Source organism: Poromitra crassiceps (genome assembly GCF_964638095.1).
Source record: "Poromitra crassiceps genome assembly, chromosome: 15".
Classification (NCBI taxonomy): Eukaryota; Metazoa; Chordata; class Actinopteri; order Beryciformes; family Melamphaidae; genus Poromitra; species Poromitra crassiceps.
Window position 1 is genome coordinate 22283721 of NC_139634.1, and position 20652 is coordinate 22304372.

General features: G+C 42.9%; 1 protein-coding gene across 1 annotated transcript in view; it reads left to right on the plus strand.

Moving 5' to 3' along the window:
- Window positions 1-2499: 2499 nt before the first annotated feature.
- Window positions 2500-20652, plus strand: part of cenpu (centromere protein U) — a 28139-nt gene continuing 9986 nt past the window's right edge. The window contains exons 1-9 of the mRNA XM_083651815.1: window positions 2500-2612; window positions 2927-2990; window positions 4815-4896; window positions 7187-7397; window positions 10543-10731; window positions 13656-13719; window positions 15017-15106; window positions 15200-15302; window positions 16706-16832. Of these exons, the coding sequence (XP_083507941.1) occupies window positions 2608-2612; window positions 2927-2990; window positions 4815-4896; window positions 7187-7397; window positions 10543-10731; window positions 13656-13719; window positions 15017-15106; window positions 15200-15302; window positions 16706-16832 (935 nt within the window). The 5' untranslated portion in view covers window positions 2500-2607. The remainder of the gene's footprint in view (window positions 2613-2926; window positions 2991-4814; window positions 4897-7186; window positions 7398-10542; window positions 10732-13655; window positions 13720-15016; window positions 15107-15199; window positions 15303-16705; window positions 16833-20652) is intronic.

A 20652-nucleotide genomic window follows, 5' to 3' on the forward strand; every position in this document is an offset into this window, starting at 1 on the left:
TGTCACTGAGTTTGGGTCCCGTTTGGATCCCGGGATATGTCACAAACCGGAAGAGGCAGCCATATTGGAGATTATCTATCTTATCCCCAGCAGGGAATTCAAATACTCTGCAAATCACCATTCAAACATATGATTATTATGCTAGTGTCTTAATTAATTAATTTATGATGGCAACATAAAAGGGAGAGGTTTGTTTTAGGAAGAAAAAAAATTCAAAAATAATTTGGGTGACATTTTTTGAGACTACACTAATATTGTGCATAACCTTTCATTGTGAGATCCCATTGAATGTTTGTGGTTTTAATTTACTGTGAAATATGTCATAGCAGTGCTATAATTTGTTTTTATTGTGCACTGTGATATGTTTGTGTTTTGTAAAAAACATAAATTTGCATTATAAATCACCAAAGAGTTGTGTTCATGTGATTTGCTTCATCAGGCACTTTTTTTCTTCTTTGGTTATTTCTTTTGGTCATTTTGCCTTTATTCGATAGGACAGTAAGTGGACAGGAAAGGTGGGGAGAGTGGATGACATGCGGCAAAGGACCGTGGGTCAGATTCGAACCTAGGTCGGCCGGGCAAAGTACCGATCTTCCGTGGTGCGCGTGCTACCAGGTGAGCCACCAAGACGCACCATCAGGCGCTATCTTGTGTGTGGCGTGTGTGTATATATAGGCCTATATCAGCTAGATCAGTCAGGTTACCAAACTAGGGTACCTATACCCCTATGGGTAGGCTACATGTCGCTAGTACAGGGGCTACTTGGGAAATGTAAGAATAAATCATGAAAATAAATGAAGTGTTATATCTGGTCAGGAGGCACTAATTGCAACTCTTTCACCCCATTTCTTATTTTGTAATGTTATTAATATTATATTCTTCAAAAGGTGGGTTATCATTCATTCATTGCATCACATGCTATACTTTTCTCTTGCAGTTTTCTAAGCACAATGTTGTAGTTTGGTAAAGGGGTACTTGGATTCAGAAAATCAGGGAAAGTGGATACTGAAGCCAAAAAAGTTTGAGAACCACTGAACTAGATCCAATAAGCTTCAAACATTGACATCACGAGAGAGATTTATAATCTCAAATTAGAATCACGAAACTTGGTCTACAGCTCTCCAAGCCTATATCCAGGGGCGGACTGGGATCATAATTCAGGCCGGGCATTAGATACCAAGCAGGCCAGGCTGATACGGGCCGATGCGCGAAAAATTTGGGCCGTTTGAAGCTCAATTTGGGCCATTTGAAGCCAGATTTGGGCCGTTTGAAGCCCAATTTGGGTCGTTTAAAGCCAGGTTTGGGCCGTTTGAAGCCCGATTTGGGCCGTTTGAAGCCCAATTTGGGCCAAGTCCAATTTTACAATGAGATGCACCCACTTTAAACCTGAATAAAGTAATAAAACCACTAGTAAACCAGTAGGAGGCGCCTGGCCTGCTGTTCAGTGAGTGGCCTGGCCTGCAAATTTTTTTTTTTATTTTTTTTTTGCACGCCAGGCCACCGGGCATTTGCCCGACGTGCCCGATTATGCAGTCCGCCCCTGCCTATATCTGCTACATTTTTACATTAATTTAAATTTACTTATGGGTAGATTTATAGGCCTACATGATTGCAAATTCTACATTGATATTTTTGTTTTTTTATTCTAGAAATGGCCTGATATAGCCTACTGTTGTAGTCAGTGAATTTTTACCACAAATGTAATGCAGGTTTATATAAGGACACTTGGAGCCAAACTTTCATCAATAAATGTATGTTTTCTTTAAAAAAATAAATCAATCAGTAAATTGAATTTGTAAATCTGAACCCATGATTTCAAAGTGCTGTATTTGTTATTTAATAAATGAAATTCAGAATGAATGTTTCGTTTACAAACACGTTTTCTTTAATAGATTGAATAAATAAATAAGTAAATACTGTAGGCCTAGTTAGAATAGTATGCATATTTATTCTATTTCTTCGTTGTTCAACTGGCAGAGGTACAACTTTTGTATGCGGGACTTTTTACTGGATGCTGTTTTTACCATTAGACACAGAGAGGTAGGGGCCAAGATGGCCAAGTACGAGGCGTAGCTCTGCTGCTGCGCGCTGATATAGCATGTCCCATGTGTTATCAATGTACGTTCTTTGGTTTCACACAGTCTGAAATTGACCATTTCGCTCTCCGTAGGAATCAAGAACGAAATAACGTATGGAGGTAGCTATTGTTTTCATAATGTAGTTTATGCGGCTATATATATTGACTCAAGGTTACTTGTACACTTTGTTAGAGTCTATGTTTGCAACATGTAAAAATTCTTGTAATATACGACCTTTTTTCAATGCAAACTACTTTCGAATTTCCGCTTTTCTCTTTAAGGTCCCCCCGGGTTTTTGTGTTGGTACAGTCCGGATATAGAAACATTTTGCGGGAAGAGTTCTCGTTACGATATAAACAAACTTGTTTTGTTAGTGGCGTGCGTCCAAGTGTTTGTAATGTTTCAGCTTAGTTCAGAATAACTAATTTAGCCGAAAAGAAGGTGTTAGGGAACTTTGGAAAGTGCTGACCTAATAAAGCTAACGTTAGCAAGTCTTCTCATTCCCTGACCATCTACTGTACGCTCCGTGATGAGGTGAGCATTATTTATCCATCATAATATCCCAGCCACTGTCTCCGATCATGTGTTGTATAACGTTATTCTTATTATGTTTGTAAGCTTAGAGACGTCTTACGAATAACGTTAGATCTTTAGTCGGACGTTGCATAGACTTTTCGCCATTGCGATATATTTTTGTTGTGGAAGACGTGCGTGGTTAAAACAGGCAAAACTATTCTAAAGTATTTAGCTAACTCTAATGTTATTGTAGTAAATGCTGTTTGAATGTCTCTAATCTCTAAAGTCACCAAGTGTCTCTCAGCCAGGTCTCAAGTTCTCTCTCTCCTCAGTGCTAAAAAAGGCAAAAGAGCCAAGAAGTCGACAGCTCCACCAGATGAGAGGCAGGTCACTGAGGTCAGTTGGTCACGTTTCACCATAGAGCTTCTATAATCCCATCCTCTTTGGTTTCACTATTCATTCTGATGGGGGTGGGGGGGGGTCATTCCCCTTTCTAGTGTTTGTTCACACCATATGCAGAGCATAGAACTGAACTGAAGCTGTACCCACAAGTTTCATTTTGGCGTCCTTGTTAACAGGCAAAGCCGTTCACACCACCCACGCGCGTGCCACGCTGACGCCGTGCCCACGCCGAAGCGATCACTCAGGCCTGACGACAGGCCTGGTACAGCTTCGGTTGAGCGTTGCTTCGGCGTGCTGTGTGAACGAGGGCTCAGGCCTGACACCAAATTTCCAAGCTTGACGCTGAAGCCGTGAAGCCGTGAGGCATGAAGTCAATGGGAGTTGTGGGCGGGTTCAAGGCGCTGAGAGGAAAAGAGAAGGCGTCTTGTGTGAACAAGGCGTACGTTCAGCTTGTGCCTGCTTCAAGCTTCAGTTCTGCTTACGTTCGGCACCTGTGTGAACGTAATGTAAGCCTACATTCACACAGGACGCCGAACGTAAGCAGAACTGAAGCTTGAAGCAGGCACAAGCTGAACGTACGCCTTGTTGTTCACACAAGACGCCTTCTCTTTTCCTCTCAGCGCCTTGAACCCGCCCACAACTCCCATTGACTTCATGCCTCGCGGCTTCAGCGTCAAGCTTGGAAACTCGGCGTCAGGCCTGCGCCCTCGTTCACACAGCACGCCGAAGCAATGCTCAACCGAAGCTGTACCTACAGTACGCTGTACCCACAAGTTTCATTTCGGCGTCCTTGTTAACAGGCGAAGCCGTTCGTTCACACCACCCGCGCGCGTGCCACGCTGACGGCGTGCCGTAGCCACGCTCACGCTGAAGCGGTCACTCAGGACTGACGCCGAATTTCCAAGCTTGACGCTGAAGCCGTGAGGCATGAAGTCAATGGAGGTTGTTGTGGGCGGGTTCAAGGCGAGAGAGTAGGTGCTGAGAGGAAAAGAGGAAAAGAGAAGGCGTCTTGTGTGAACAACAAGGCGCCCCCCCTCACAAATTGCATTGACTGCATACCTGGCAGCTCAGGATCAGCGCGAAGCACGCTTGGAAAATAGAAGAGAAGCTGAAACTATCGGTTCAGTATAGTTTTGGCATGGCGTGGTGTGAACGGACTCGCCTGTTAACAAGGACGCTGAAATGAAACTGCGTGGCTTTGGCATGGGATTGGCGTATGGTGTGAACGTGCACAGTTACATATAGCCTCAAGTCTATTCACCTTATGTAGAAGAGACAGTCTGGCTTGAGAGACTAACAGGAAGTGTAAACACACTCGCAAGTTCTGTTCCTGTGACTCATAAACCTAGTCTGACTATGTGAGTCAAACTAGCTTTGAGCAGGTGAGTCAGACTAGTTTGAGCACCGAGTAAAACAGCCAGCGTTTTGAACAGGAAGTCGTGACACAATGGGTCAAGTGGGCGGCGCTACATACAGTGAATATTGTAGGAAATATGAGGCGGCAATTTTCACACCCACCACTGTAAATGTTAAAACTGAACAAATCACTTACAGAATGCAGCTGCCATAGGCGAGCACCGAGTAAAGAGGCTGGCATGTAGGTGTTATGTAGTCATATAGTTTTTTAATTATACAACATAACTGGAATTAATTTTGCATGTCTTTACTAAACACACACTATTATATGCTTCATGTCTTTAAAACCATCTTGAGTGATTATTAAATTTTTTGTGAATGTTATGGAAGGCCATGCACAAACTGCATTGTGACAGACTCAGTGGTTGATCGATATTGCTTAATGTTGTGTCCGTATCCCAGAAAGCTTCAGTTTTTGGCGAATCCCCCCACCTTTCCAGCATAGAGAGAGCTAGCTTCCTGGAGGCAGAGCAGCAGAACTATGGTGAGACTCTACAGATCTCTCTCTAGCCCCTTTCAGACATACCCTGGAGTTCAGGAGTTATCTAGAAGCAACCCTGAGCTGATCCAGAGTTCATGTCTGAAGAAAGGGGCTTCTCTCTCTCTCTTCTCTCTCTGTCTACCAGGTGTCCAGTCTTTAAAGTAAATTGTCTGAATGTAAGGCCGTCAGAAGTATTAATATGTATTAGTTTTTGTATAAAATATTCAGCAATATCGGTGGAGTAGAGTTCAAAAGTAAGGCAAAAACCATGATTTGTGTATTGTCGCCCAAATGGACCAGTATGTCTGATTTGACTTGCCCTTCCAGTTGGTCCCATTAAGTTTGCTATCAAAAGGAGACATTAGTAATTATTAGTGCTGGTGCCGGTAGCCTTGGAACACTCATCAAGTAGAAGGGCTAGGACCGCACATAGACTTATTTCTTTCTCAGTGTCTTTAATTCAACGGCATAGTGGTATTGGTACCTGATTCCTTGTTTGTTTGTTTGTTTGTTTGTTTTTAGGCTGGAGTGGTGTAATATGTAGCCTGAAGATGGTGCTATGTAAAGCAAGCCGATAGCAATTGTGTAGTTTTGTATTGTTGGAAACTATTTTAGTACTTGATTTTCTGTTTGTTTTTCAGGCAAGAGTGATAGAATTTAATGTAAACAGAAGATGGTGCCCATAACATGTAAAGCAAGCCTAGATAGTCGTGCAGGTGGCACAGATGATGACTTGATTGTACTTGATGTGATTATCCTAGAGGATGTCTGTATTGTTTGAGAATGTTGAAATAGTACTATTTGCTACCTATTATTCTTGTTTGGCCCCAGATGAAGACGCAAGTTGAAACTTTGGGCTTTCATTCAACACTATGCTGCTGTTGAATTAAATAAGACATTGAGAAAGAATCTACCCATTAAGTTTGACCCAATATTTACTCGGTTAGATTAATACAGGGGATGGTTAAAAACTATGGTATGCCAACATGAGCTGTTGAACACTGTCAGCTTTTTGTCTACCGTAAATTCCGGACTATAAGCCGCACCGGTGTATAAGCCGCACCTTCAAAGTTGACTATTTTTTTCTTATATAAGCCGCACCGGACTATAAGCCACGGGTGTTTTAATGGTATTTTTTTTTTTTTTTTTGTGTTTTAATGTTTAATTACCATATGTAAGGGTTCATGCACAGAGGGGATTGTAGAGGAAGCTCCCATTTATTAACATTTCAACAAAACAACATAACACAACACCACCTGTGTTGTTTTTTACAGTGCACACAGTGTCATACAGTGTGGTGAAAAGAGGGCAAGAGAGGAAATTAAAACTTATTATAGTTATATAGGATTTATAGTTAGAAAGAGTGCTAAAAAAGAGTTTTTTTTTTTTTTTTTTTTTTTTGAAAAAATCCATAGATAAGCCGCACCGTTATATAAGCCGCAGGGGCCAAAAAACGGGAAAAAAGGTGCGGCTTATAGTCCGGAATTTACGGTAATTATTTTGGTTGTTAAATTGGTATTAAATTAAATTCCAGGGTTCCCATGGTCATGAAATTCCTGGAAAAGTTGAAAAACTATTTTCCAGGCCTGGAAAAGGTTTGGAATTAACAGTGTGTTTTGGAATTTACACTGTTTTTGGCTATTGTTAAAAATGTGTTCAAAATATGTAGACTCTAAATACGTTTTTTTTGTATTCCTAATTTCAAATCTAGACCTGCGCTGGACAGGTTGACACTTCATTAGTATCACGTGATATTCATAGTGTTCCGGAGTTCACTGCATGTCTGAAAAGGGCTTTGGGGTGAAGGGCATCATGCTATAATGTAAATTGTATGTACTTAAAGGTCGCAAATGGTCATGACATGGGAATTATATTCTGGGTCCTTGAAAAGTCATGGAAGAGTTTTACATAGATCCAGGTTGTAATGGTCTTTGCACACACAGTTCGCTTGTTCTTCGTATGCGTTCTCTTAATCCGTCATCTGAAAACACAGACGGGCCCCAGCTCGCAAAAAAGCTGTTGACTGATGCGAAAAACGCATAAAATCGAACCTCGTCCGAAAACTTAAATGACGGACGTAATTGTCGGACTCGGTGGGTCAATGATGATTGACACAAAGGAGGTCGTATTTTTTTCCCCCCCTTCGTGCGTCAATTTCGGACGAAAAAACGGACTCTGTGTGCAAAGACTTTAATCCTCTGAGGAAATATGTTGGTGTTGGTGGTGGTTGTATTTTTGTGTCTCTCTTATAAAGTATCATTCTGACCAGAGAACTCTCCCTTGGCTTGCCTAGGTAACCCTCTGCACAGTACCGCTGTGGAAGATGACTTAGGCCTCCCAGAAGAGGGAGGGGCAGTCAGGGGAGGGGGGAAGAGCGCTCCTCAGACAGGGAGGACCGCTGCCACCAAGCAGCCTGGAGCCGCTGTCCAGACGAAGAGAGGGAGGGATGGAGGGAACAAGGAGGAGAATAAGAAGAAAAGTACAAATATTGAAAGGGAAGCCAGGTAAGGTCAAAGGTCAGAGTTGTTTGCAAGCCCAACCTCTGGTTCTGAAAGATGAAGCCAAAAACCACCTTTTCACTCGGTCTCCAAAAATATATATTTGTAAAATTCTGGTCAAAATGGGTGTTATATGTACGGTCCTTGCCAGCTGCCAGATTTTGTGGAAGTGACTTGAATAATTGTTTTTTGTTTATTTTTTATTAACAAAACGTTTTTTTTGTCTCCTACCGTCCATCTTTTGACTCCTCTTATATTTTAATTATTGAAACCTCTCCCAACTCTTATGTAGACACATCTACCTTTCTCAGCCTGTACAAAATTCTACAAGTCTTTGTAATTAAATCCCTATTATCCCTAAAGAAAAAGAAAAAGAAAGATGAAGCCAGCGCGGAAGTGCCAACAACTGCAGTTTCTCAAATGGCTTCAGGCTGGCTCCAAAAGGGAGTTATTCCTCATAGATTTTACAGCAGAAATAAACGTGTTTACAGCCTGGTACAAAAAACTGCCTATTTCACCGTTCATGACAACTGTATGTGCATTTTTATATAACGCACCAGTTGATATAGTCTATAGCTCCAAAAAGAAGTCCACTTGTACAGAAGTCAAGGGAAAATTACCTGACTTCTCACTTGAATTATGACCTCAGTAAACACTTTCCTAATAGAGACACTGCGGAGCGCGTCGTCATTCAATCCTGGCGTTCTCCTATGTCACGTGTTGCACACAAAGATCATATATATGAAAGATGAACACTCCAACTTACTTCCTTGACAGCTAGATCCACATTTTTCATCTCGCCAATTCTCAATGGCTTCCTTGTTTTGCTCGGGAGTACAAAAAACTTTAATTAGTGATTTTTTACATTTGTTGTCAGCGCAGCCCACCACACAACAGCTTTTAGCTATCTTTAATTAAAGGAAAATTACACTGGTGTATGGGAGTGAATGGAGAGCTTTCTCCCCGGGATGGGGGATGGATTTCATGCAGTGTCTCTATGAGTTTATGGTCTCAATCACTAGTTTCAAGTCTTCTTCAGTACAGCATGATGTTCATTTAGTTAATTATTGTCCCATTTAAGCCGTTTTCCCACATGCGCTTTGTACCGCTAAATGACCGGAACGTGGTCTAATGCCTGCATGTGTGAAAGTCGTCGTGCCGGTATAAGCGCGACCCCGTCATCGCGGAGATTTCACCAGTTTCGATCCAGTCAGAAGAGCGGTATGCTCTTAAGGGGACGCAAGTGGAAACTGGTCCAGTCATTTTCCGCGACAGCGGTCCTTCAATCATGGGCGAGGTGTAGCCTACACACGTTGCTTAATGTTCCAGCGGGCATAATCTAATCATTCGCGCACATTAAAGCAAACTGGCGAAATGATCTTGTGATAGCCTAATAAGAGCAGTATGTCAGCTTGCTGATTTCCGAAGGCAACCCCGGACACATCAAACGAAGCCAGTCTGTAAAAAGTGCTTCAACGCGACGCAGGTGAACGGATAAACATCGAACCAGCAACTATTTCTCTCAGACACGGATCCCAACTTCTTCAAAGTGCATCATCTAATCATTCGCGCACATCAAAGCAAACTACTTCCACATTTCGCTTCATGCATTTGCTTTCTCTACATACATACAAGCGTTGGGCAGCTTGCCTTGCAAGCCTCTGCCATTCTCGCTGTGTCTGTCCTGTGTCAGGCTGCTGCGAAGTGCGGAGGACTGAGTGAAGGACTGGCCTCTCTCAGAGGGGAGGGGGGAAATCGGCTGTGTTTATTACGCTGGCTTGACGCTGCTCTTGTCAAACGAGTGTGATTTATTGTGTGTCAAGTTTTGCCGACCCCCCAAATAAGCTCCCCCCTCCCCCCGCCCCCCAACATACCGGCTATTTGACGACTAGATTCCCACATGTGCGCGCTAAGGTGTGAAGGGAAATTCAGGGAAATGTCCGATATTGACTTACAGGTAATTTTCCGGTACGCATGTGGGAAAACGGCTTTAGAGTAGAATGGTGAAGCAGACTGTGATTGACAGATCACGTGTCAAGTGATCTCACAGCTCGCTGATCACAGATGAATAGCATCTCTGTCTCGCTCTGTCTGGCTGGAAAAAAAAGATTGTGACGGCTAAAATTCCAAACTTGGGTGAATGGGTGATGTCACGGTGGCTACGTCCATATTTTTAGAGAGTTTATGATTGTCTACTTAAGGGTTGTCAAAAGCATTGATATCGATAAGTATCAATACTAAAAATGTGAAACTGATACAATACTGATTTGCAATGGGTATCGATAAGTATATTATTTTCTTTTTATAAATACAAAACTATATTACTACATTTTCATTATTGATTCGAGCAGTGTTTTCTCTTAATGAAAAATCAAACATACTACTGATTTTTTCCTTCCTATCATTGGTGGGTTCTGAATGACTGATGACTAGAGCAGGGATAATCTGCGGTGTTCTGATAGGCTGATGAATAGAGCAGGGATAATCTGCTGTAAATGCAAATGATGAGTGCAAATGATGCAAATTTTTAATGAGTTTCATCGGGCCTAGATTATGGAGAAGCGTGTGTCTCTGTCCATCCATCTGTCTTCCTTTATTTCTATTAGGGGTGTCAAAATTAATCGTATAATCGATGCATCGCGATGCGGACATGTGAATCGAATCGGATCGAATCGTTGACAGATTAATCATTAAATCGTTTGTTTAAATTTCTGTTGACATTCCGATTTTAAAGCACTTTCTAAGTCAAAACGGGACTTGATATTTATCTGACTGCTTGTATTAATTGATGAAAAAGTAGCCATGTGCAGTTATAATACAGAAAATTGAGGATTTGATACTTGGGGCTGCAATACTTTGAGCTGTATCGTGATGCATCGTGGAGTTGAATCGAATCGTTGACAGATTAATCGTAATCGAATCGTGAGGCCAGTGAAGATTCACAGCCCTAATTTGTATGCCTCTTGATGTGTTGTCATTTACCCCCCATAGTATCGAAAATGGTATCGAGTATTGATACTCAATACTTTGGCATCGGTATCGAAGTTAGAAATTCTAGTATGGGGACAACCCTATTGTCTAGTCGTTGTCTAGTCGTTCAGGCGGTTGTTCCCATACAAATACAAACTCCCTTTTTGTCTGCCTTGAACAGGCTTGGGAAGACCAACAAGAAAGACTTAAATGAGGAGGAAGCGGGAGAGGCAGATATGGAAGTGGAGGAGTCAGAACCAGGCCCCGTCCTCCAGAGGAGGGTTCGACAAATCCCGTCATCCAGCAAACAGCGTCTGGTTGAGAAGACCCCCGCCAAGAGGAGGAGCGCCGAACAGATGTCTGCTGCAAGGTACATAGAAGGTCATAGAATGGGCATCTGCTGGTGTGGAGTGGTATTTTGCTTCAGTAGCAGGGTATCTGCGGGGTCTTGAAAAGTATTAAAAGTTGATCAATCAATTTAGGGAAAATTAAGACCCTTAAAGGGACAGCTCACCCTAAAATCCAAAATACATAATTTTCCTCTCACCTGCAGTGCTATATTTATGCAGCTATATCGTTTTGTGATAGTTGCCTGAGTTTTGGAAATATCGGCTGCAGAGTTTCTGCCGTCTCTGCAATACAATGGAACTGGATGGCACTCAGCTTGTGGTGCTCAAAGTGCCAAAGAAATACATTTGAGAAACTCAACAGCAATGTCTCTTTCCAGAAATCATGACCCGGTTACTCAAGATAATCCACAGACCTTGTTATGAGCAGTAGGAATTGAAACTTCTTTTGACAGCTGGAATCTCCCACACCACAAACACTGCAGGGCACGCAGCCCAGCAATTTCATGAACCAACTGAATTGCTCTTGATAGCGGACATTGAAATTAATTATTACCGGTAGTGTATTAACGCCAATGAAAACGTAACACAAGCTTTTAACACACAATCGATTTTTAAACATTTATTTCAAAACATCATTGTAAAATTCAGGCCTTTAGCCAAAGCTTCAATAACAGAGCTCAGCTGACAGTTTAACCTGCAAATGAAAACTATAAAAAATATCAAATTAAAAATACAATAGGCTACAGGACATAGGCCTAGCTTCTCTGGAGTTGTGACCCCCCATATCTTCAGTGCCTACTGCCCAGGTGGGTTATCTCGTCGAAAGGGCCTTTCTGTGTGGAGTTTGCATGTTCTCCCCGTACCCCCCAGGGGGTTCCTCCGTACATAACCCCCCACTAAAAACATGCAGAAGATCGTCATCCGACCTGTGACAACAACATCTGAAGTTGGTCCAATGATGGTCCAATGAAGGTCCCCGGGCGCTGGAAAGAAATAGCGACCACTGCTCCTGGCTTGCCCCCTGGAGGAAAGGACAAGCCTGGATGGGTCAAATGCAGAGGACATATTTCACCGGCCACCGTCAGCAATGCATGAGTGTGTGTAGTGGCCGCATGCATGTGTTGTAGTGTTCGTGTGACAATAAAGACGGGCTGCCGTCTGAAATCATGTAATATAAAATCATAGATGATAAGTTGAATCATACACAATAAATAAAACCAAAAGTAAAGGGTTAGCCTTCCCAATGGCCAGCAGCATCTGTTATTCTGGCCTCATAATAAGCACTGAGGCGGGTGGTCAGGAAGTCAATTAAAATACATTGTATGCTTTGGTGCGATGTAGGATTTTGTCTTTCAATATCCTCATTGGAGCCTCGCTTGGTGTTGTTGCTTCTCACAGGAATGGTGTCCCTGTAACAGAGAGCCCAACATGAGCATGAGCGCCTGGCCAATCCCGGCGCTTGACTGCTGCGTAGGCGGGCACAGGGCGTGGTTTTTGCGTAACCTATGTGCGATTCGAAATAACGCCTCATTTATATGTAATCAGGCACAATTGACCGATTAAAAAAAATAATAATAATAATTGTTATACCGTAGTTTTGAGCCCCTGTCATAAGCCTCTTCTAAACATGAACTGCTGATTATAACCGTAGAATCAGGTCTCCGACTATCCGCCGCAGTTACCCTGCTAGGCATGACTCAATAAACTGCTTACCGGTAATCACTTTCTAAACATGGGGAGAAGCTCCCGCGCGGTTTGGAGCACAGTGCTGCTGCCTACTGCAGAGGAAAGGTAGGCTACAAAATAGGCTACAATTCTCTCCTCTGGTTCAATATGTTTCAAATGCATTTATTCCTCTAGTATTCTTCTCAAAGATCGACTTTGCAGCGGGAAATATAGCCTTTTGTTTGGCACATCATTCTGGGCAAGCTTGGGATAGAGGCTGTTGGATCATCCTACCTGTCTGTCAGTCTGCTGTGCAGAGGGGGAACCTTATTCTCACGTTGTATTCTTGCTAGTGTAGTGTATTAATGCCTGCTGTATTTAAACTGCTGTGAGAGTTTGAGGAGTACTACTTATCGAGACAGAGACGGGGATGGAAGTGGGCAGAGAGGGAGGGGGGAGCTCAGAGGCTTTGGTCGCTGCTGGAACCTCATTTGACGCTCAAAAATCGAAACCGCTTCGGAGTACGAGCGTCAAGGCAGTTTGACGCGCGTCAAAACGTTCTTGGTGCGTGTTTAAAACAATGGGTGGGCTTACAAACGCTGGGATCTGACGCTCCCTGTGCGTGTGGGCCTTTAGGGAAATTAGAGCAATTAATCTGCCCTAATTAAAAAATCTGGCTCCATCAGGGTCACCTGCACCGGTGCTCTTTACATCCCCTGAAAGTTTCAGCCTGATCGCACGTAAAACGGCATAGCTGTGGCCGGCACAAAACTTGAAACAAACAGAGATTGCCCACATTGCCAAATTCATATGCCTAATTATCAACACCAAAAGTGGACCTAATTATTGTAGTAACCTAAATGATTTCATAATTGTAAAATAGGCCTAGAGAAGTAATAGTGTTTTTGATTGGGGTGTTTTGAGAGGGGGTGGATCTTGCGTGGGATGCTTACGTGACCTCACAACTTGGTTTTCACTTTGAAAAACATGTGGAAGAGACTGTCTGAGAGAGCCAAGTCTTCAAAATAAATATCAATCCTAACCCCTAAATTAAAATGGAAAAAACACAATTTGGAAAAAAAATTAAACTGATTTCATATGGCCTTACCCCAAAGGAACAAGAAGAAAAACTGTTTTTTTTACTCTACGGGGTCTTTAAAGATAAGTCGCCATGGTGATCTTATCTCGGTAAGAAGTGAACTAGCGTGGTAGGACGGACAAACCCAGGGTTAAACCTGAAGTTACCTCGTTACGCCACTAATGTTGCTTTGTGATACAGGCCCCTGGCCAGACCTGCCAAGAGTGAGGGGCTGAAGAAGAGAAAGAAGAGATCCCAGTCACAGGTACAGTATGGAGGTCGAGTGATGTCCTCATATCACTGATAAGAGCATACTATATGTGGCATTATTGATGCATTCTAGGTGTGCCACGGTACACAAAAGTCACGGTTTGTTACGTACCTCGGTTTCGGGGTCACGGTTTGGTACGAATTCGGTACAAAAAAGTAACAAATCCCAAATTCAGTTTTTTTCTCTCTCTCGTTTGAATTTTTCTGAATTCTGTGTTTTGCTTTTTACGCTCATTTTACCATCAGAAATAGTGTCTAATAAGTGGGAATGGATAAATGTCCACAATTTAATAAGATCTAGGCAATCCACACAAAAAAGTTTTACTCTACAGCAGCGATTTTCAAAGTGTGAGGCGTGCCTCCCTCTCAGATGTCTGTATTCCAGCTGTGAACAGAGTGCATGTGGAGTAATACCCACACACAGCGGGGGAGGGGTGGGTTTCACTTTCCCAAGTAAGTAACTGGAAGTAAGTAAGTTACTGGAGTGGAGGCGAGTTTTGTTTACCATAATGATTACGTTCATTCGGTCATCATAATGGATTATTGGAACATGACAAGGAGTCATCCCCTCTTCCTCACTGCATCTTGCTTGTGATCTCATGCGATGCAAGTTGCTTGTTTACAAGTTAACAGCTTTGTCAGTGTTACGTAACGTAATGTTACATTAGCAAGCTTACCTCGGCTTGGTGTTGACAGAATTTGCAAAACAGCTTATTGTCTGAGTCATAAAAATCATTAGGATACTGCTCTGCACTTGCTTTTTTGACGACGGTAAAGGGGGGGCAGCTGGACGCTTCAATGTTGTGGTTTTGTGAAGTAGCATGGAAGCGATGTACGACATGTGAACCTGCAGGAGCGACCCCCGGTAATGTTTCCTCTCCACAAAACGTTCCATTCCGTGAACGCTGATTTCTATGGCTCTTGTGTTGTTTTGGTGTGTCTTCTTCTGTGGCGTTTATGGCGTTCAAACAGCGTTTAGGTGCTTTACCACCACCTTCTGGATTCAACGTATTTGTCGTGTAGTTTCACGCACCGAACCGTGACGCCCATACTGTGACGTCACGGGATGAATACACGTACCGTGACACCCCTAATGCATTCTAATTCTACAAAAATAGTAATAATAATAACATTGTAATATACTGTAATGCGTTCACATGGTATGGACCCTAACCCACTGAGCCACTAGGACGCCCAATAAAAAGAAATTGATCAGTGAACAGAAGCTAGCAAAATGGAGACTGCACACAGACTGGGAAGATGATGATTTTATTTGTTGTTTTTCCTCCTAGGAGGCATCTGACCCTGATCCCACTCCACAGAGCCGTGGGCCAATCCCGTCCTCCGACGAACACGAGGTGACGGACGAGGAAACGAGCTGGGTAGGGAGCGACCTTAGCAGCCTGCGGCCTCCATTTTGTTTTCGGCATTTTATTGACTTTATGTTTGTGTCTTTCTTTCACTCGCTCAATCAGACCCCTAGTCAGAACAGGGCCCGAACGCACAGTCTGGATGGATCCAGGAAGTCTTCCTCTGATAGGTCAACACGCAGGAAGTCAACACGCAGGAAGTCATCTGGTAAGAGGAAAGAACAGGAGAGGACGGGCTCTTCTGGCCAAGCTGCAAAGTCATAAATCACTGTAGCTTCCAAAACTATGATCATATTATTTTTCATCCCTGTTTGAAGATAAAGTCCAAGTTTTTGTGACTTGCGAAAACTCATTATTCTGTAGCGTCTTGTAGAGTGTCATGATATTTCATCCCACCCACTATAACTACACAGTACACAGCCAACTCATCCTAGAGCCTAGAATACATACCAATAATTTGTTTGAGAATTGTGAGTATTGATTTTTTTTCTGCCAGTTTTTCCCCCTTCTGACCAATGCGTGCAGGGGGGAGAGAGAGAAGGCGCTCACACTCCTCTCTCTACTGTCGTGAGTGTTATTTGCCCAATGCCCACATGCATTTTAAGTTGCATTGTTTTTTCATCAAGGCAATGTTGAGGAAATGTTGGCTCATATTTGTGTCCGCAAATGCAGATAGGAGCATGCATGTTGTCTGTGTTTCAATAACGAATGGGTTCCAAGCTTGCCCAGAATGACGTGCCTGTTGAATGCCGGACAAATATAGGCTATAGGCATATTCCCGCTGCAAAGTCGATCTCTTAATGAGGACTTCGGAATAAAGATCGACTATAGAGCTATAAAGAATAGACTACTAGAGTAGAGGAATAAATGCATTTGAAACATTTATTTAGATCCAGAGCAGAGAATTGTAGCCTATATTCTGCGCTCTGTCTCTCTGCCTGCCTCTCTCTGCAGCAGGCAGCAGCACTGTGCAACACACGACGTAGCCCCATCCCCCCGCTCTCTCCCCCCGCTCTACTCAGCCAAAACACTGAACATTTCCCCATGTATAGAAACAACAATCCCGCATGTCTAGAAGGGTAAAGATCCTTACACATCAAGAGCGATGCGAATATACGGCATGAAATTGCGATGCGAGTTTTGACCCACCTGTCAATCACAGCCACAGATGTGTACACGTCGGAAGCGAATTTCTGAAAAATCGACCGTGGTTGGAAAAAATAAACGCCGCAATAACGGTCAGCGAAACTTCACCGTTGGTATGCACGGTTGCATTGACTGATATAGGTTCTGAAAATATTATTGACGTGCGAATTAATCGCACGAAGAAAACGCTCCCGATTTGTAAGGACCTTTAGACTGGTAAATACCCTGCCCTGATTTACCGGGCATGGTCCAGACTTCATGTGTGGAAATGGCTTGAGTTTTAGAAGTCTTAAAAACATCGTGTTTTTCTGGGGAGAAATCAGCCCAGTCACTCAGACTATAGTCAATTTCATGTTTATTGTAATTGTGAAATATTGAATTTGGTTGTGTTTCATTTTAACTGGCATTAAAACACCTTAAATTTAGCTTGATACAGACAGTGAAACCCTGTGTTTTCTTCCCAAGCCAGTGGATCTGCAGAGCCAGAAGAGGCCAGTAGGGGGCAGCAGAGGAAGAAGAGACGTGGCTCTCAGGGAGGAACACAGTTGGAAGTGGTGCTGGACACTTTCCTTGACTTCTGTGACCAGTACAGGTAGTTACCTACCTAAATAACTAACTAATTATCTAGCTTGCTAGTAGTGATGCGCGGGTCAGGGTTTTTTAAGGCCCGCCCCAACCCAACCCATCATTGGAGCCAGCCCGCCCCGCCCCGCCCGTTAAAATATCTGAAAATTCTGAACCCAGCCCAACCCAGCAGCCCGCAACGGCCAATTTAATGTAATATGTCTCCGGACTCGGGAGGAGCGCAGCAGAGCTCTCCAATGGTGTGCAAAGTAACTCTGTCTCTCTCCCCCCTCTCTCTTTCTCTCTCACACACACACACACACACAGACACAGACACTCACATGCGTTGCGCGGCTGCTTTCATGTCGTCGATTTCTTTCTGCTTCGTTACAAACCCCGCTATTATCGGTCTTTCTTCAATTAATCCAAGGTCTTCAAATGGAGGTAGCATGGTGGAGGTAGGCTACAGAAACACTTCTTATTCTTCCCCATTTCTTTTAATTACCTCATGCGCTCTCAATTGTTGCGTGCAACGTGACTACTGCACCTGCAGGGGCAGACGGCTTGCAGATACGGCTTCAGACTCGCTGACGCTGTCTGATTTATTTTAATTACCTCATGCACTCTCAATTGGTCACGTAGCCTACTCACGTTGCAGTAAAGTTGACAAATGGATCACAGTCGAGTCCACAACAGAAAATCTGCGGTGGCATTAGTTTTATGGACACTTCAAATAATAATTACAGCGAATAATCCTTCCAAAATGTTTGTTTTGAGAGAACACAGGCTACCTCGTTTCACTGCTCTAAATTATTTAATAATGTTGCTTTGTCACGTTCTGAGCCTGCCCCGCCCGCACCCGCGATATTTTCATAATTTGCCAGGGCGGGCCAGCCCGCGGGCCCCGGCGGGTTCTGGGTGACCCGCGCATCACTACTAGCTACCTACCTACCTACCTAACTAACTCACTAACTGTCTGAGATTTTTTGGATTCCTTGGCCAACACAGACTACAAGCTATCCAACCAAATTTGCCACATTTCTGTCATCTGTAATCTAACTAGCATTACCGTGACTATTAAATGCCTATAGTACTAATTACCACTAGGCCAGGGTTGTGTTAGCTTACGGTGCTATACTTAGCCTTTATTTAAACCGGTAAATCACATTGAGACCGGGGTCTCATTCACAAGTGCGACAAGTGGACAGTATAGTATAGGGCTGGGTGATATGAACATAAAAGCACATACTGGTATTTTTAGGCTGAATGGCATCTTGGTTTTCTACAAGGTGGGCTAAATGTTCAGTTGTAATTCAAAGCCACATGTGGGATATAGGACTGGGCGATATCACTATTTTTGACAAACTGCCTCTATCGACAATTTCTTAAGGATGACTATTGATGATTTCAAAAACAATTTACACAATAAGATTGTTGATACAGATGTGGCTTTCAGGAGGACCTGACACCACGTTGACGTCGCAGCATACCGCAGCATCTAGACATGCTAATTAGGGTGAATCATTCCCCCTCCCTTTTTCACGAGCAGCTGAATGAATGAATGAATGAATGAATTTTATTATGGATAATGCAGACATATATCCAAGGGATAACATGAAAGTGTGTACACTTATTTCCATCATGGTCCCTGATCTTTAACACGTTCACTGCCAATGACGAGTTGAGTCGTCAAAAAAAGAAGAAAAAAAAATTTGACGGTGGGACGTGGATCAACGCCCCCCACGTTTCCTATAAAAATATTGGAGCCACCGAACGTGTACAACCCATTCCACCGACCCACTAAGTGGCGACAGTGCTCTCCAGACTAGAAAAAGCCGAGCCAAAACTGCAGGGGAACGCGCGAGGAAACCATTCTCATACTGTAAAATGGATTGGCGAAAACGCTTTCGCTTTTGCGCATTATCGCGCTGGGAGCTGGCGGTGGGGGATTGCAAATTTGCATAATAGATTATGCGTGCAACACACTTTGAAACACCGGCTGAAAGCCCACAATCGCACGCAGCTTCATTGCAGCTGAGCTCACAACCGAAACGAGCCAGGCAGCACAGACAGGCAGAGCCTCGCTTGTGACAAACGCTGCAAAGCCACAAGAGACACACCCATGGAGGGAGGAGTTTGAAGGAGAGGGGGGTTTCCTGCTGCTATGGAGGAAATTACTGTTCAAAACTATTGTTTAGATGTCTGACGTCTTACGCCAAAAATAAATGGTTAAAGTGACTGTTCTATCGAATTTCACAAAAAGCCATTTATCTCAGAATAAATTTTCAGACGCTGAAACCATGCTGTATTCTACTGCTAATGCCTACATAACTACTAACTCTACAAACTAACTCTTTTAGACAGAGAAAGCACACATTCTATTAGTTCTTTTGAGATCATTTGTGTTCACAAAATCTTAGCAGAAAATAATCCTCTGCTCTTGAAAGATGAGCCAGAATCCTCAAAAAAAAACCTTGGCAGAACCTACCTACAGTATTGAAAAAACGGCTGGCAGTGAATGTGTTAAGAACATGACATACAGTAATATAAGAGCATCAGATAAAACAATACAAATCAGACAAAGGATAAACGGAACTTGAGATTAAAACAAACATACCATAAAACAACGATAAAAACAATAAAAGGAACTAGAAATTAAAACACATACCATAAAACAACGGGGGACTCTACTCCTATTTTAACCTAGTTTACTCATCAAGAATTTTTTTTAAAGGTTTTTAAAACCATTCAGGGAATTGGCTAGCCTGATTTCGTTGGGGATTTTGTTCCACTCTTCCCCCCCAGAATAGACTGGGAATAGCTGCAATGCGCAAAAGAGCCGCCAGGTGGCACATGTGAGTAGTCTCTGCAGGCTACAGTAACTGGTTACATCCACTGGGGGGTGCATGCTGCAGAACAGTATAGCCTACTGTACAGTGTACATGACAACAGGATGGCACGGATCAACCAGCAAATCAATCGGCAAACCTGTAAAATGATCAGGGACATGTGGAAAGCGGGCCATACCACAAGATATATCATTGACAATTTGGCGAAAGTTGGAGTCAATGTTTCTATGAAGATAGTCCGCACTCACGGAAGCCGAAATGATCTTTGGGTCAAGAGGAACCGAAAGCCGTATAAAGCTACCAGGTTAGTGTTTACTGTTATATTTGCGGGTGTATAGTAACGTTAAAGTTAGTCTGTTGATGTTCTATTTCAAAGTTCTGCTGTATAATCAGTGTAAACAGTAGGCTATAGACCGAATCCCAATGTTTGTTTACAATATGTCCTGACAATGCCTGCGTCATGTACAATTTAATGGATCGGAGCAAACAAGGAAAGGGAACAACTGAGATAAAAGAAAATGGATCATTCTAAAACATGTTTGATGCTTTCATATCTCATAAGGCAGGACCCAGCAACATTATAAAATACACTGGACATAGACTACAGTAGACCAGAACGGCAATATGGCCTCGCCCCTTTTAGGTGGAGAAACAAAAGCCACTTGCCGTTGACTTAAATGTAAAATAGCGGTACAAAAAAATAAATAATTTTGTTTATAAATCACCCAAAGATACCATGACATGACAATATTTTACAACTCGGCTGGCCATAGAATGTGCAGGACACAGTACATCCATAATATTAGTAGTTACTCACTTATATGAACGCTGTATCACTATCCAGGCAGCCCACTGATGAGTTTCCACCAGGTTATATTCATCGATATCCTCATTGACGGTGTCACCCCACTCGATAAAAAAACATTGCAGATGCTTCTTTAAAAATGTATTGTTAGTGGAACCAACAACATAGCAACTTTTCGCCATATCAATATTTAT